The following is a 19,383-nucleotide window of genomic DNA, read 5'->3' on the forward strand; positions in this document are numbered from 1 at the left end:
ATTTATCACATTTACCATGCATTTGGGATCAATAAGAGTACCATAACAAGGAAGACTAGTAATCCTAGTGACAATATTAAAAGGACCATCAAGTGGTTTAATTGTGTTAGTAGGATAGGTAATACAAGGTTGGGGTTGGGGTTTAGGTTGAGCTTGTGATTGAGATTTGGGATAAATGTGTTCAACATGATTAAAATATATTAAAAATGATGTCCAAGGAGATTACAAAATATTTTTGAAACAACTAACCTTGAAGTAGGAAACAAGACAAGCAAATAAAACCCAAAGAGGTCATCCACAAATCTACCATTCCTAAAATATAGAACCCTAGGAAATATAAGGGATGCATTGCAATGATTAGTCCTTTTTGTGATGGATTTAATATGTAATAACTAAGTGACATGTACTTCAATATTAAGAGTTTTCAAACCATACTCAGAAGCATATTTTGTATTGACATGCTTTCATTAATATATTCATATGAAAATCAACTAACATTACAAAATTCAAAATTTAATAAACAATCTAACATAATTTTAATAAACCATATAGTTTTACCATATACATTTTTTAATTCTATTTATTTAAACAAATTTCTGAAAAAAAATACATATTTTAACCAATTTTTATTATAAAATTTAAATTTTTCAACACTACATCTATTTTTTATGATTTCCCATAGAATAAATTTATTTGAATGATAATATTAAAAACTAATTTTTGTTTTTTTTTTTTTTTTTCTATATAGAGAATCCTTGGAAGTCTTAACAGCTTGTCGATTAGTTAGAATAATTAGAAAACTCGGCCATATGAGCAGGCAAAGTAGAGAAAAAGTGTACGAGGAGGAACATCATCTTCGTTCTTAGGTTGCAAATTGGCGGATGTTATTGTTATCATTTTCAAAACTTATATCCGAATTCCAATCCCAGAAGAAGCACGAAGTAGTATAGAATTACAATATACATTCGTGAGAGAAAACAAACAAAATTGTTTCTGTGGGCATAACAAGACACGAAAGGCAGCAACTTGGATTGTAAAATGTGATGTCTTTACGACTTTTTCGGTTCCCTTTTTGTTTGAAAGCATAACTTTCTCGATAATTGATGAATAAATTGCTTGATGAAAGCTGGAAAGAGAAGATTGGTTACTAGTCAAATCATTACTCCCATTCAAACTGAGCAATCTGAGAGACCAAATTGAAATGTCTCACAACTTTTCACCGTTCGATTTTTGTTTGAAGTACAACTTTCTCCAAAGTGATGAATGAGTTGCTTGACCAGACGCCATAGATAGTTGGAATAACAAGATTAATATGCAGCCAAACCATCACTCCTTTGTGAAATCTATTTTTAGTTGTTTTGTTAAATAAAATCAAGATAAATACAAGCTATAGATCAGCAATTTTTCACAATGCTATCGAATAGGTTATTTTGACAAAGCTATTCTATTTTTTAATCTTCAAAAAAATATAATAACATTGTATGTGACAACATTCCAAAAATGTTTGAAGTTGTAATGTCCCCTATTTTGTAGGATTATTATGTGTCATCCAGTTTTTCATAAAATCATTTCACAAATAGACCACGCATCCTATTCATTTGTTTTAGACTTTGGATTGCATAAGCCCCTAACCTCACAACTAACTAGGGAATGAAAACCAATATCTAATATAAACAATTTTACCTATAGGTTACATGTAATCTTCATTGATATATATTTTTAGGGAACTTATGTAAAATTCTCTTTGTCTACACTAGATCTAGTCGTTTCCATTTTTCTTGAGATTGTAATTGTAAGGCAACTTTTGTAGGATCTCTTTTATACACACACACACACACACACACACACACACACACACACACTTTAGATAATGTCATGAGATAATAATAATTAAAGTATAATGTCAAGAGATAATTATTATTATTTGCACGAGTAATAGGATAGTTGCATATACCATATACATTGAGAAGTAAAGCTATGATATTCTATGACTTGTGATGTTCAAACATCTATAAACCATTCACATTGAACACTTAGTAGTAGAAGTAATAACATACAATCATCTATAAGCATACATAACAGGTTACATTCCCGAAGGATCCCAAGATGTTGAGTCACATTTAATCTAACTAGTACTAAGTCTAACAACTACCACATCGACATGAAAGAATAATTTAAGAAGTCCATTGTTCCTAAATTACATTTCCAATTGCTCAATCATCCACTATACATGTCACAGGGTATGTAAGGCTTAAAAGAATATACATGTGTGAAAATAAAGTACATCATCATACTAACTCTAATCCATGATGCAATAACATAAATGAAACCACAAACCACACATGATACATCATCATAACCATAAATTATCAAACATAATTAACTAAGTGCACGGTTCCTCCCAACCGTAAATAGCATCATTAGACCATCGTGGATCCTAGCCATCCCTCTGTGCGTAACATTCCAAATCACCGAAGAGATCATTGGTATTAACATAGTAGGAATGTCACTCCTAAATCATGCTACATCATATGCAGAAAGTAATCTAACATGCAAAGTAAAGTGTAAGATAACATCATCTAACATATGCAAATCATCAATGTAAGGATACATGTCCACGATCATAATCCATGAAGATAGATGCCAACAAAGAATGCATCAGCCACAGTGTCTCAGACGGATCTCAAATGGTAAGAGTGAAAAAGCACTACCACTTGATCGTGTGGAACCTAAATGGTCCACTCCCATTGCGTTGAGGAGATAGTCTCAAGTCCCAAACAGGTTATTAAATCACATAGCACAAAAACTCTCTAAGTCCAAGAATTCTAAAAGTATACTAACTCAAGGGTTCCAACACAAATCGACATCTAATCTTAGAGGCACAACAAAGACATGTAGGAAACCTACTATGCAAGCGAGAAAGTGTCATCGCACGGATCACGCTAGAGTTACCCCGGTAGTCTCTCAATAGACCTCGGCCCCTTAGTGATCCTTGTGCGGCCACTAGTATCCTCTCGTATAAACGAGGCATACTACAGAATGCAAGGTCACAACCAAGCATTCTCTCTACTCCCATCCTAGTCTATACTAGCACTCAAGGCATAGGCGAGAACATACAATTATCTTATTAGGTTCATTTAATCCCCATTTAGTGTAAATATTTTCACTTATTAATGAAACTTACAATGAGTTACTCTGGCAGCCACTTAGGGCCTCGGCCCCCATTGCAAGCCACTTCTTGACACTACAAGTAGATAACCTACTCGAAGCTCATGGAATCATAAATCTCAAAATCACCACAGTCCTATACAAGCAAGTGGAAAAATACCAAAAGAATAATCCATAATAAGAGCATCAAATCTCCATGAGCAACTGAAAAGCATCCATAGATAATCATGACCAAAACAGTTCTCTATTGGCAACTGAAGGTATCACTGATAATCACAAGTATCCATTGGTTCTCAATAACCAAAATATATCTCAAAATCATACTGATCGAAGAATCCAAAATGGTTGAGTCAAAACATGTCACAACATGACATCATCAAGAAATAAATCAACATTTCAGTCTCATCATGGCGACTGAAAAGTAATCTAAGGATAACTGATCGATGACTCAAAAATGGTTAAGTCAAGTGTCTTAGATACATATAACTCAACTTCACTGAAGAAGACTGATGAGCAATAACAATCAGTAATTACAAACATCTCATAGAGCATACCATCACATTACCATGGTTGGGTTTAGAAAGATTGAGATTAAGACATCATCACGACATCACAATCATAACCCCAAGCCTCTGGTAGACATCCTATAACTGGTCAACACTAGTCAACCCAAAAATTCAAAACAAGAAGCATAGAGTAAACACAATGCAAGCACATGTTTTGGTTTGCTAAAATCTTATAATTGAACTAAGTGTGGAGGTCTCAGTTTTCATTTCCAAGTTTAGATATTGAATGGAGGAATATTTTGCACATTTTTCCTAACCCATGTGTTGATTAAAATTTCTCATAACTTTAGAATCAATTTTCCAATTATTCTAATGACATTTTGTTTATATAAACGTTACTTGAAAATGAGCCCCATCAAAATTAAATAGTAAATGAGAATTCACCAATTCTTTTCATTATCCTCTTTTCTTCATAATACAAGTCAATTAAAATAATTAAATTGAACCTATTTAGACTATGTTATTATAAAATAATTTATCATTTTTAAAGAATGATCCATTAATTCAAATCATTTTAAAATATAATAATTATTTATTATTAATAACATATATACATATATACTTACACACACACACACACACACACACACACACACACACATACATAAATACATACATACATATATATATATATATACATATATACATATATATATATATATATACATATATATATATATATACATATATACATACATATATATATATATACATATATATATATATACATATTTAATTATAATAATAACATTTTATAAAAATGAAATATAAAAATCGAATTGCATCATATCAAAAAAATGATGTATATTGATGAAAGTATTCTCTCCACATTTTAAAAAAAACATGGCGCAGGCTTTTAAAGCTACAACCCAACACATATAAATGGTCATGCGGTCCTGCCTCTATCATAGGGCCTGCGATGACAGTCGTAGTACCTGTGACAACAAGCACGGACTGTCGACGATGTTAAAAGAGGACAAGGTGGGTTAAAATCCTCCCCCTCCCATACTTTAGTATATTTTTTTTTATTTTTTTTTTTAAACATTTTTAAAACTTTTGTCGAAATCGCTTTCAACTACAATTCGAATTTTATAATGACATTTTTCAACTGCGATTAAATTAACATATATATATATATATATATATATATACATATATATATTTTTTTTATTTTTTTTAAACATTTTTAAAACTTTTGTCGAAATCGCTTTCAACTACAATTCGAATTTTATAATGACATTTTTCAACTGCGATTAAATTAACATATATATATATATATGTATGTATATATATATATGTATATATATGTATGTATATATATATATATATATATGTATGTATGTATATGTATGTATGTATATATATGTATGTATATATATATATATGTATGTATATATATACATATGTGTATATATATATATATATATATGTATATATGTATATATATGTGTCTATATATATATATATAGACACACACACACACACACACACACACACACACACACACACACACATATATATATATATATATACATATACATATATATATACATATGTATATATATGTATATGCATATATAAATATGTAGATTATTAGTAAGTATTACAGCATATATATACATATGTGTGTATGTGTGTGTGTGTGCAGATTTATTTGATTTAAAAAAGGAAGAGAACATAGTTTTTAAAACAAAAAGGGCTTTTTAATTTTGAGAATTTTCTTATAAAATATTTGTTCTCTAAATTTATCCATTAATTCTTCTAATAGGTTTGACTATAAATTTTAACCCTAGCCCCATAATTTCATCGGATCTACGCATATGAAAGTTTCATGCAACCAAGATATAAAAATCTTTAGAAAGTATTCAGAAGACACGAAGAAGATAGGAAATGCAAGAAGCGGAAATAACATAGGCCAAAATCACAAGTGTCTACCTGGACACTGATGCTAATTTGCTTCTCCTTAGAAACTGCAGAGCAAGCTCCTTCCTTCTCCCACGTTCTCGGATCCTCCAAATGCTCTCTCTAAGCTTCTAGGAGTGCCTGAATATAAAGAACTCTCAGGAAGCACCTAGAATGTCTCTAGAAACAACCAGAGGGTATTGACAACTAAGCATGAGTCTTTTCCAACCTTCTAGATGAGTCATAAGGTTGTAGACACCATGTGCTTAATTTGTGTGCTAACTCCAATGTTGTTGACAACACGTGCATAATTAGAGTGCAAACTCTTGTGTTGTCAACATGACAACTCCCAAGAGCTCGCATACTCCTATGTAAATGACTATTAAAATAATGCACTTTAATTAATTTAATATTCACTTTACTCTTTCCAAATTAATTTATTAATTTTTATATTTCATGCACACACTTTAATAATTCCACTTGTTTTATCTTAATATATTTATATGCACACATCATGCAACCTATAATCTTTTAATAATTTTAATATCTTTTCCACTTTTACATTTATTTTCAAAACTTAATTGATAAAATATTTATTAACTAAACCAAATATTATCACTTTCCAACTTTAAAATTATAACTTTTATCTTCAAATTTAATTATTTTATTTAATTAATTTCTTAATTAATTAAATAAAATAAATACTAAAATACCATATTAATTTTTTATTAATTAAATATTTTAATTAGGCTTAATTAATAGAAAATACACCAAAGACTCATAAAATAAAATACGAAAAACTCACTATAGCAAAACACATACAAAATCAAACCAAAAGGGTTAATATCATGAATTACATCATCTGACACATTCAGAGGGTACTCAACTCAGATAATTGTACTAATTTTCAATTAGGACAAATGGCTTAAAGGGTTGGGATTTGGACTTGAGAATTTATCTCCCCTCTCTTACTATTGAGATAATGCGATAGGGTACGCTCATCCTGGCAATTCAGGAAAGTCGATACTCGGTACCTGCAACCTGCATAAAAACCATGCATGTACATACTATGTGTGTGTGTGTGTGTGTGTGTGTGTGTGTGTGTGTGTGTGTGTGTGTTAAGCTAAACAAGTAATGGCAGGAAGTGGTGCATCGTGTATATCTTGACTAGCAGGTGACTACGACTCCCTTCCTTAACCACATTAGAAACACCATCCAAGAACAAACACACACACCATACACATGCAAGTATGGGGTAAGTATCCATAAGAAAACACATGTGATAATAAAGTGTCTAACTAATCAATAATTGAAAATAATGTAATAATCATCATGCATACATGAAATGGAGAGTCTAAGTAATCTCATCACATATCAACTGAATCCATAGCACAATATCTGATAGTCTCAAAACAATGCTGCTAACCATCAACATAAAACTAGCCCTAAAAGAGTTTGACAATGATAACAAAAATGCGACCTAGGGGCAGCACTACATCCACCCCCCTAGAATTAGGCTTACTCTTGGAAGCCTGCAAGAATGAAAAATTAAGATACTCACTATGCGGGTCCCATTGAACCCTTTCCCCCTTGTAGGAGAATATGATTCCACTGGTGACACTACAACACACTTAGAGCAATATGATTCTGATTTAATGATAAACCGAAAACCATATCGATCCAACATTCATTCTTTTAACAACTACTAAATAGATCCCTTAATACATTCTAAATAAGAGCAACTTAATGCTTGCAAAGATAATCAAGGGCATACTACCTTACAACATAGATAAAAGATACATTTTTGCAACTAGAATGGGTTTCAATTTTTAGTTTTTCCCATGTTTAGGTTTTCAGTATAATTTTCAGTTTTGAAAGCTAAGTGTTGAAGTATAAAAAATATGCAAGTAACAGTTTTAAGTTATGTTTCAGTTCACCTAGTTTCAAGTTTTTTGTTTGAAAGAGATACACATGATAACTATCAATCATCCACTATACATGTCATGGGGTATGAAAGGCTTAAAAGAATATACATATATGTTAATAAAGTATATCATCATCCTAATTCTAAACCATGATGCAACAAGGTAAAAGTAATCACATGTCATACATGATACATCATCATAAGAGATAACCATAAGTAATCAAACATAGTTAACTAAGTGCATGGTTCCTCTCAACCGTTAATAGCATCATTAGATCATCGTGGATCCTAGCCATCCCTCCATGTGTAACATCCCAAATCATCGAAGAGATCATCGGTATTAACATAGTAGGAATGTCACTCCTAAATCATACTACATCATATGCATAAAGTAATCTAACATGCAAAGTAGAGCATAAGATAACATCGTCTAACATATGCAAATCATCAAAGTAAGGATACATGTCCACCATCATAATCCACGATCAGAATGAAGATAGATGCCACAAAGAATACATCAGCCACGGTGTCTCAGGCGGATCTCAAATGATAAGAGTGAAAAAGCACTACCACCCGACCGCGTGGTACCTAAATGGTCCACTCCTACCGCACTGAGGAGATAATCTCAAGTCCCAAATAGGTTATCAAAATCACATAGCATAAATACTCTCTAAGTCTAGGAATCCTAAAAGTATACTAACTCAAAGGTTCCAATCACAAACCTGACATCTAATTCCAGAGGGACACAAAGACATGTAGGAAACCTACTATGCAAGCAGGAAAGTGTCATTGCATGGATCATGCTACAGTTACCCTAGCAATTCCTCAATAGACCCTGACCCCCTAGTGATCCCTGTGTGGCCACTAGTATCCTCTCATACAGATGAGGCATACTATGGAATGCAAGGTCGCAACCAAGCATTCTCTCTACTCCCATCCTAGTTTGTACTAGCACTCGAGGCATGGGCGAGAACATACAATTATCTTATTAAGTTCATTTAATCCCCTATTAGAGAGATTAATAGGTAAATCTAGAGATTAATCATTATAGGGAGAATTTCTAAATCATAGAATTGAAAAGCCCTATTTGTTTAAAAATTTCGTATATGTTCGCAGACATTATTGTAAATAAATTCTTTTGAAAAAAAAAAATACATATATATCTATTTATCAATCTTCACACACACACACACACGCACACACACACACACACACACACACATATATATATATACATATATATAATCACATATAAATGTTGATATATATATATATATATATATATATATATATATATATATATATATATATATATATATATATATATATATATATATATATATATATATATATATATATCCTTTATTGAAAATGCTGCTTAGAAAAAATGCTTAAATGAAAATATTTTAAAAACGCAAATTGTAAAAATGTTTTATAAAAAAAAAAAAATTGAAGCGCATCTAGAAAACGTTTATGGAAAATTTTTAATAAAAAAATTAATTGCAAAGTTGAAGGGGCGGGGAGGGACGAATCCTATACCCCCACCCTATTAAACATGGTAGAGGCCAGTGGCACTGCTGTCGCAAGTTTGCATCAGCAGGCCTGCACGGCACTGCCACGTAAAAGGCCATGCTCGATTTTGTGAGTGCAATACGTTTTGATTATTAATATCGACATGTGTTTGGTTGGAATCAAATTTGTAATTCAATTTTTATATAATGAAGATTTAAATATTTATATATATATATATATATATATATATATATATATATGTATATATAGATATGAATATATATATGTATATATGTATATGTATATGTATATGTATATGTATATGTATATGTATATATGTATATGTATATATATATGTATACACACACACACACACACATATAATATTGTAAATATATTTTTAAGTATGACGATGTTATTGAATATTAATAGTAACATTATTTTGAGATTATCAGATATTGTTTCAAATTCAGTTTATTATATGATGAGATTACTTAGTACTTTATAGTTCATGTATGCATAATGATTATTCAAGTGATTTCAGTTATTGATGATGATTAGATAGATGGTTTATTCTATGTGTTTTCTTATGGATACTTACCCCATACTTGCATGTGTATGGTGTGCATGTTTGTTTTCTTTCTGTATGGCATTTCTGATGTGGTTAAGGAAGGGAGTCGTAGTCACCTACTAGTCGAGATCTACACGATGCACCACTTCCTGCCATTGCCTGTTTATTTTAGCATATATATATATATATATATATATATATATATATATATATATATATATATATATATATATATATATATATATATATATATTGTATGTACATGCATAGTTTTTATGCAGGTTGCAGGTACCAGGTATCGACTTCTCTGAATTGCTAGGATGAGCGTACCCTATCACATTATCTCAATGGTAAGAGAGGGGAGATAAATTCTCAAGTCCAAATCCCAACCCTTTAAGCCATTTGTCCCAATTGAAAATTAGGAGAAGTATCTGAGTTGAGTACCCTTTGAATACATCGGATGACGTAATTCATGATATTGACCCTTTTGGTTTGATTTTGTATATGTTTTGCTACAGTGAGTTTTTCATATTTTATTTTATGAGTCTTTGGTGTATTTTCTATTAATTAAGCCTAATTAGAAGATTTAATTAATGGTTTAATTAAATGTAAAATTATTATGGTATTTTAATATTTTATTTTATTTTATTAATTAGAAAATTAATTAAATTAAATAATTAAATTTGAAGATAAAAGTTATAATTTTAAAGTTGGAATGTGATAATATTTATTTAAGTTAATAAATATTTTATGAATTAAGTTTCAAAAATAAATTTAAAAGTGAAAAAGATATTAAAATTATTAAAAGATTCTAAATTGCATGATGTGTGCATGTGATTAAACTATAAATATATTAAGATAAAACAGGTGGAATTATTAAAGTGAGTGCATAAGATTTAAAAATTAATATTGAAAAGAGTAAAGTGAATATTAAATTAATTAATGTGCATTATATTTATTCACATAGGAGTATGCGAGCTTTTGGGAGTTGTCATGTTGACAACACAGGAGTTTACACTCTAATTATGCACATATTGTCAACAACACAGGAGTTAGTGCACAAATTAAGCACATGGTGTCTATAACCTTGTGACTTATCTAGAAGGTTGGAAAAGACTCATGCTTAGTTGTCAACACCTTCTGGTTGTTTCTAGAGACATTCTAGGTGCTTCCTGAGAGTTTTTTATATTCAGGCACTCCTAGAAGCTTAGGGAGGGTGTTTGGAGAGCGTTTGGAGCGAGTTTGGAGGACCCGAGAACATGGGAGAAGGAAGGAGCTTGCTCTGCAGATTCTGAAGAGAAGTGATTTAGCATCAGTGTCTAGGTAGACACTTGTGATTTTGGTTTAAGATATTTCGCTTCATGTACTTCCTATCTTCTTCGTGTCTTCTGAATGCTTTCTGAAGATTTTATGTGTGAATGTTCCAGTTGTTTAAATCTTGTAATGGATATTTAATTTTCTTTGTGAGAAAACCCCTACATGCATAGATCTGAATAATCTCTAAAACTAGGATTCAATTGTTAATGATCAAACCTATTAGAAGAGTTAATAGGTAAATCTGAGGAACGATCATTATGAGTAGAATTCCTATTGATAGAATTGAAAAGCCCTTCTTGTTTAAAAATATAGATATACTTTTATGTTACAAATCTGCACACTTTCATATATATATATATATATATATATATATATATATATAGTAAAATGTTGCTTGTTAAATCGGAGTTGAAATAACGCTTAAATAAAAACATATTAAAAAAATGTGATTCGAAAAAACTTTTTGAAAAATGTTATAAAAAAATATAATTTCGAAATGCATGTTGAAGTGTTTTATAAAAAATATATTTAAAAATTTTGGGAGGGGGGGTTTTATCCCACCCCGTCACCTTTATTATGAGCTTGTCGGCAGCCATGAGCCTGCTGTCGCAGGTACTGCGACTACCGTCACAGGCCCTGTGACAAAGGCCGGACTGCACGGCACCGTCACCTTAAACAGCGACGTTAACATCGCGACACATGTATCATATTTTGTTCTTTTTATATATATGTTGGATAAATTATATGATATCAATCAAATTTTGTTGTAATTCAATTTTATAATGTTAGAATGTGTTATTAATACTATATGTATGTGTGTGTGTGTGTGTGTGTGTGTGTGTGTGTGTGTGTGTGTGTGTGTGTAAATAGGTATTAAATATATTAATATGTGATATATATATATATATATATATATATATATATATATATATATATATATATATATATATATATATATATATATATATATATATATATATATATATATATATATATATATATATATATATATATATATTTCTAGTATTTGAATTTAACATTGTTACTTTATAAATGTTAGATGTTGATAATTGTTAAATTTGTAATGTCGATTTAATAATAATTTGTCAATTATTGTTAATCAAAAAGAGATATTGAAGTATTAATTTGAATATTAAGGGACTAGAAAATAGTTGACTTTTAATATTTATTTTATTTAATGTATATTAGATACTATTTAATATATATTAAATAATTAAGAGATGGTAATTTATATTATGTAATATTTGTTTAATGATGATTATTAAATTAAGAGACTTAAATTTTAATGATATTGGATTAAGATTTCATTAAGTATTATTAAATTGATAAGGAGTCATTGTTATATTATAACATTGTTATAACATTGCTACGATTTGAATTATTATGTTATTGTTAATACGTTATGTATTATTAAATAAATTATTGATATACCTTAATTGTGCTAAGAGTTAGTTAAATATTAACCAATGAAATTTTTGTAAGGTTTCTCTAGATTGATTAATTATAGTTTTGATGAGTTTATTATTTATTAATGTTTGTTGGGTCTAGCAAATTATTAATAAATAATAGTATAATGGTCTAAATGATTATCAATAATATGAATTTGTTAAAGAAATATTAGTATTCATTGAAAAGAGTGACGAATGTGGTCATTATAGATTTATTAATAAGATTTCTAATATAACTTGTTATTAAATAATAACAAGTCATTATTGAACTATTAATATTGGAGAATTGGATTATAGTTGACTTTTAACTTACAAATTATAGTTAGTTATTAATCAATTGATATTTATTGGGTTGTCGGTATAGTTATGTAATTATTAATTAATTTAATTAATTAGAGTTAATTAAATTTAATTAATAATTAAGTTATGTAATAGAGTTTTAATTGGTATGATTCTTTTAATGAAGTTGTAAAGTATTTACATCGAAGTTGATAAGTCTTATTCTAATGACTTGAATAATGACTTTAGATACTTTAATGGTTATTAGTGATGATTATAATGATTAAATTAAGAGACCTAAATTTTAGTAACATTTAGTTGAGTTTTAGTTAAGTATTGTTAGAATGATAAAGAGTCATACCTATGTTCATTATTAATTGATTAAGATTAATTAATAAAGTGAATAATATTAATTAAGGGACAATGAAGATTAGTTTAATGAGTAAATATTTATCCTTCAGTTATTCTTAGAATGTAATTTTAAATAATGGAAGGATAATGTTATCGAGGGAACAAACGGGTTGACTTGTAGGTTAAATGATTAATCTTATATACTTGAAGTATACTTGTAAACATAAGCAGAAACCTCCACACTTAATTCAACTATGTGATTTTAGTAAACCAAAACATGTGCTTGCATTGTGTTTTCTCTATACTTCGTGTTTTGGGTTTTTCGGTTGACTAGTTGTTGACTAGTCTTAGGTTGTTACCAAAGGCTCAGGGGTTATGATTGTGATGTCATGATGATGTCTTTTGAACTCAATCTTTATAAACCCAACCATGGTAATGTGATGGTATGCTCTATGAGATGTTGCATTTACTAATTGTTATTGCTCATCAGTCTTCTTAAGTGAAGTTGAGTTATATGTATCTGAGACACTTGACTTAACCATTTTTGAGTCATCGATCAGTTATCCTTGGATTACTTTCCAGTCGCCATGATGGGACTGAAATGTTGATTTATTTCTTGATGATGTCATGTTGTGACACGTTTTGACTCAACCATTTTTCAGTCTTCGATCAGTATGATTTTGAGATATATTTTGGTTATTGAGAACCAATGATTATTGTGATTATCAGTGATACCTTCAGTTGCCAATAGAAAACTGTTGTGTTCATGATTATCTATGGATGCTTTTTTTATGGATTATCTTTTGGTATTTCTTTCCAGTCGCTTGTATAGGACTATGGTGATTTTGTGATTTATGATTCCATGAGCTTAGTGAGATATCCCCTCTACTGTATGGGTTAAAGAAGAGCATTACTGGATTGGGACGATTGTTAAATACTTATCAAGGAACCTTCAGATTGTATTATGAAAAATGCCAAAAAGATATAAATAAATCTACTAGCAATATTCATGGAAGGATCTTATTGCAACAATATTCATTACTGATTCAATAACTGAACATCAGAGCCTTAATGGAATATAGATAAACAATATCTAAAGAACCTGGTTTTGCATTGGCAATACATTTTGCTCCCTCCAATGTTCTTAATCCATAATACGATGTGGTCCCTTTGACAACTGGTGACAGATCAGAAAGTTGCAGTGACGCCCCTCTTCAAATCACCCCCGTGGAACGAACCTGCTGTTTGCTGTCTCCATGAGTTTATTAAATTTGTCCCGAAGAAGATTGTTGCTGCCGCCAATCCCTGAGTAATCTGCTATTCAAGTTGATTCCGCAATCGCTTCAGACAATCGAATTGCGGTTGATTAATGATCACTTTCATCTCCGGCGGCGAGTTATACTGGTCTGCGATTAATTTCCCAGACTCCCAATGCAATGGCGAATGTTGGTCACTGGATTCTCTCTGTCGCAACTACCTTTAATACTGATGATATCTGAAATGGCCTCTTGCCCGCACCGCATGGAAGATGAAACTCGTGAAACCAGTATCTACCCGCTTGATTCTTCTACAGGCCCGTCCAAAACGCTTGAAGCCCGTAGATCGCAGCCATTTGAATGGGGGGCCAGCTCATCATTCAGCGTCCCAGTGATTTGGCGGAAATCTAATTGGGTCGGAGTTCCTGTTCCGGTTCCGGCCTGAGTCTATTTCCCAATAATTGCGCTTAGTGATAATGGATTGCGAGGTTTAGTTAATCATGTCCAAACACCTCTGTCTGTTGCGATTCTATTTCCTGAATCGAATGGCCCATGGGAAATTCGCAATCAACCCTCTCGCATTATGATCTGTTGGCTGTGTAAACCCATCACTTAATTTCTTGGATTAAGGCATTCAGACTGTAAACAAATCATCGCTCACAAATACTCTTGTTGTCGGCTAAATGAGGGTTTCCTGATTCAAGATGTCCTTCTTCCAATAATCTGAATATGCAAATAATCTCAACATGAAATGGCTGAAAACCATCTCCAATGTGCAACCCTTCGGAAGATATCCCACCTCCTCAGTTATGCAGATCTAAGAGAGTTTTCGTTCTCAGAGACCTCTGGGAATTTGCAGGCCGGGGACTACAAATTCCTCCAACTGATAATTAAAAACCAATCCAAAAAATCGCTTGCTTTCAAAAGGGAGCCCTATGTCCTCTATTTATCTCCTTGCCGAGAAGTTTCTGGAAATTATCCGGAATCATCTTGCACTACAAATATTAACTTTATAAAATTAAATAATTAACTTTATAAAGTTAGAATACAACCTTTATTTAATATTGGAATGAGTAGGCCCCGCTTACTTAATTGGAAGAAAAAATTGACCCTCTTCCCATAATTATTTGCCTACGAGAGTCAATGATAGGCAAATCCCCTATTATAATTATGTTGCTAAGAGAGGGACATGACACTTAGGGTAGGTTATCTACGTGTAGTGTCGAAAAGTGGCTTGCAATAGGGGACGGGGCCCTAAGTGGCTACTAGGGTAACTCATTGTAAGTTGTTTTAATAAGTAAAAATATTTACACTAAATGGGGATTAAATGAACCTAATAAGATAATTGTATGTTCTCGCCCATGCCTCAAGTGCTAGTACAGACTAGGATGGGAGTAGAGAGAATGCTTGGTTGCAACCTTGCATTCTGTAGTATGCCTCGTCAGTATGAGAGGATACTAGTGGCTGCACAGGGATCATTAGGGGGTTGGGGTCTATTGAGAGACTGCCAGGGTAACTCTAGCATGATCCGTGCGATGACACTTTCCTGTTTGCATAGTAGGTTTCCTACATGTCTTTGTGTGCCTTTGGGAATTAGATGTCAATTTTGCATTGGAACCTTTGAGTTAGTATACTTTTAGGATTCCTAGACTTAGAGAGTATTTATGCTATGTGATTTTGATAACCTATTTGGGACTTGATATTATCTCCTCGACGTGGTGGGAGTGGACCATTTAGGCTCCACGCAGTCGGGTGGTAGTGCTTTTTCACTCTTACCATTTGAGATCCGTCTGAGACACCATGGCTGATGCATTCTTTGTTGACATCTATCTTCATGGATTATGAAGGTGGGCATGTATCCTTACATTGATGATTTGCATATGTTAGATGATGTTATCTTATGCTTTACTTTGCATGTTGGATTACTTTTTGCATATGATGTAGTATGCTTTAGGTGTGACATTCCTACTATGTTAATACCAATGATCTCTTCGGTGATTTGGAATGTTACGCACGGATGGATGGCTAGGATCCATGATGGTCTAATGATGCTATTCACGGTTGGGAGGAACCATGCACTTAGTTAATTATGTTTGATGATTTATGGTTATGATGATGTATCATTTATGTTATTGCATCATGGATTAGAGTTAGTATGATGATGTAGTTTATCTACACGGATGTATATTCTTTTAAGCCTTTCATACCCTATGACATGTACAGTGGATGATTGAGCAATTGGAAATGTAATTTAAGAACAATGGACTTTTCATTATTATTTTATGTGGATGTAGTATTAGATGGAAACGTAATAATAGTTAAATTAGATGTGATTCAATGTTAAGGGATCCATGAAGAATGTAACCTGTTATGTATGTATGTTATGTTTACTCCCAGTTGGGTATTGTTATTGCTTTCGCTACTATGTTATGAATGGTGTTACTTTCATGATTTTTAAAAAAAAAAATTGTTTGACAAACTTAGTAAAAATTTAGGTTAATTCTTTGGATCCTTTGGCGGGGCATTACAAAAGCCATGATATTCTATGACTTATGATGTTCAAACATCTATAAACAAAAACATAAATAATGTAACCAATCCTTTCTTTGTTCAAGATACCTAAAATAACAAAATATAAGTGAATAATAAAATGTGAGAAGACTAAGATCATTGATTAAGGTCTAAGAATACTTCCTTATAGTACTATAGTAATAGAAATTGCATCCAATATAAATATTATATATATGATCACTACATCCATTTTGTATCATTTTCCATACATAAAATTATTTGAATGATTTCTATCTTATTGTACTTGTCATAGGCAATATATTATTGCATTCACTTTATCCGAAAACTGAATTAATTTTCACGAATCACTTATAATTTTTTCACTCCAAGAGAGAAATGAAGATCGAGTTTTAGTTGTTTCATAGAGTAACTATTCCAATTTTAGTTGTTTGGACTTTGAGATTACCCAAACAATAGTAGTTTGTGGGTTCATAGATTTGTAGACCTGAAATAAATTCCCAAGTCCTCCAATTCCTTATAATTTTAAAACAAATTCACAAATTGTGCAATGTTGTTAGATAATGTAAAATTTTAAAAAAACTAGACATTGAATTGTATGCCACTTGCTAACTCCAAATACTTCAAATCTAAATTTGACCATAGAATATACGACATACTTTATTGCACTCTATTTTCTTTCCTTGAAATATGACATTTTATTTTTTACAATCTTCCTATTTAAAACAATGGGCAGGATTCTAACTGAATCTAAAACAATAGGCAGGACTCTAACTGCATCGACTTCCACCAATTTTTTTTTTTTAATTAAAAAGGGCTAATTTGTTGAGGTAGAAAGCTGCAAGCGTTCGATTAACCGGTGGATGTACTTCTCTTCCAATCCGTTGTCGCCAAATATGCTCTCTCTCATCTCACTAATTCTCCGTCTCACCAATTCCCCTTCCTCGCTATCTTCCTTGGCCACTTTGAGCACGGCAGTTCGAATATGATCCTCCGTGAAACTCCCGTCCTCTTCTCTTTCCACTTCCAACCCCAACTTCAGCTCTCCTGCCACAAGCCTCGCGTTCAGACCCTGGTCATTATTCATCGGCAGCAGGACCAGTTTCACTCCAAACTTCATCGCCTCCACCACCGAACTCCACCCCGAGTGGCTCAGAAATACTCCAACCGACGGATGCGAGAGAATTTGCAACTGCGGAGCCCACTCGCCGTAAACGAGCCCCCGGTCTCGAGTTCGAGTCTCAAAACCCTCTGGTAATAACTCCGAAACGTTGCATTCCTCGTTGGAAAAACGAGGGAAGCGCAGCACCCACAGAAACGGCAGCCCCGTCGATTCCAAACCACGTGCCAGAGCAAAGATCTCATCTTTCGACAGAAAACATTCACTCCCGAACGATACATACACCACGGAAGATTCCGGCTGCTTGTCCAGCCATCTCAGGCAAAACGATTCCCGATCCCCTGAAAGCCTCTTCTCGGGAAGATCCGGCGCCAGAGGACCCACCGGAGACACCGACTTTCCGGTGGATCTCTCAAGATATTCTATAAACTTTCCCTCCATTTCATAGCAGGATCTGATGAAAAGAAAGGAACTTTTTTGGACTGACAAACAGGCGCGGTTCATGGCTGAGACGCCGCCGTTGCACTGATTAAATGCACGTGCAACAAATGCCGCTTCGAAGGGCCGCCAAACAATTTGTTTAGAAGGGAAACCCTTTGGCGGCGCCATCATGTCCTCTGCCGTGGTTTCCTCTTTCCTGTATCTTTCCGTGACCCACATGTAACCAGACAGCGCGGCCGTGAAAATGAGGAAGAAAATCGCCGGAATACCAAGCTTACTGGCGACAGTTGCGGCCCAGTACTGCGAGAAGTCGTAAACAACATAATCAGGGGAGAGCCGCCGTAAAAGATCCTCAAATGGCTGCTGCAGACCGTCGAGCGCCGTCTTTAACACGCCTTCCATTTCGTTGGGGATGTCGGCGGTGCTTTCTGCTCCCGCCGGAAGCCCATCAACTGCCGGCAATGGCAGCTCCACCAGATTCATATTTCCACTCTTGATATTGTCTAACAACATTGGCCGGTTTCTTTCAATATTACGGGGAGTGGAAAGAAAGGTTACTTTGAGCCCATGGTTAGCAAGCCGTTTGGAAAGCTCAATAAATGGCACGATGTGGCCCTGTGCGAGCCATGGAAACATGACCACATGAATCTGCAGCTTCTTGCCTTCCACTTCCATTATTCTATTTCACAACATCTGCAACAATAAATGAATTTTGAGGACTGTCCGTTATATTTATAATCAATCCTAAGGTTTTTCAAGTCTATAAAATCTCTCCACGGATAATCTAGAAGCTGATCACATGGAACAATAGTTAGACTGAAAATTTTGGGTCATTGATAATGATGACAAATCTTTTCAGAGTCAACTTTTTCATTTTATATTTGCATGATTCATCGCATCCATCGTATTTTAACTAATAAAATAATCGATAAGTAGAATAATGTTTAACTGTAATATAACATAATAATCGCGGGCAGG

At 32.6% G+C, this 19,383-nt stretch overlaps 1 protein-coding gene across 1 annotated transcript; it reads right to left on the reverse strand.

Moving 5' to 3' along the window:
* Window positions 1–17,478: 17,478 nt before the first annotated feature.
* On the reverse strand, window positions 17,479–19,140 carry LOC149577492 (UDP-glycosyltransferase 91C1-like). Its single transcript, XM_089824092.1, has one exon. The coding sequence runs from the start codon at window positions 19,078–19,080 to the stop codon at window positions 17,662–17,664; it is 1,419 nt and encodes a 472-aa protein (XP_089680218.1). The 5' UTR covers window positions 19,081–19,140; the 3' UTR covers window positions 17,479–17,661.
* Between the last annotated feature and the right edge of the window lie 243 nt (window positions 19,141–19,383).

The sequence above is a fragment of the Cupressus sempervirens genome, chromosome 1, assembly GCF_028749045.1.
Source record: "Cupressus sempervirens isolate cs-2001-9-10 chromosome 1, ASM2874904v1, whole genome shotgun sequence".
Classification (NCBI taxonomy): domain Eukaryota; kingdom Viridiplantae; phylum Streptophyta; class Pinopsida; order Cupressales; family Cupressaceae; genus Cupressus; species Cupressus sempervirens.

Excerpts from the sequence above, each read along its gene's own strand:
- LOC149577492 (XM_089824092.1), bottom strand. The coding sequence starts at position 19,080 with ATGGAAGTGGAAGGCAAGAAGCTGCAGATTCATGTGGTCATGTTTCCA.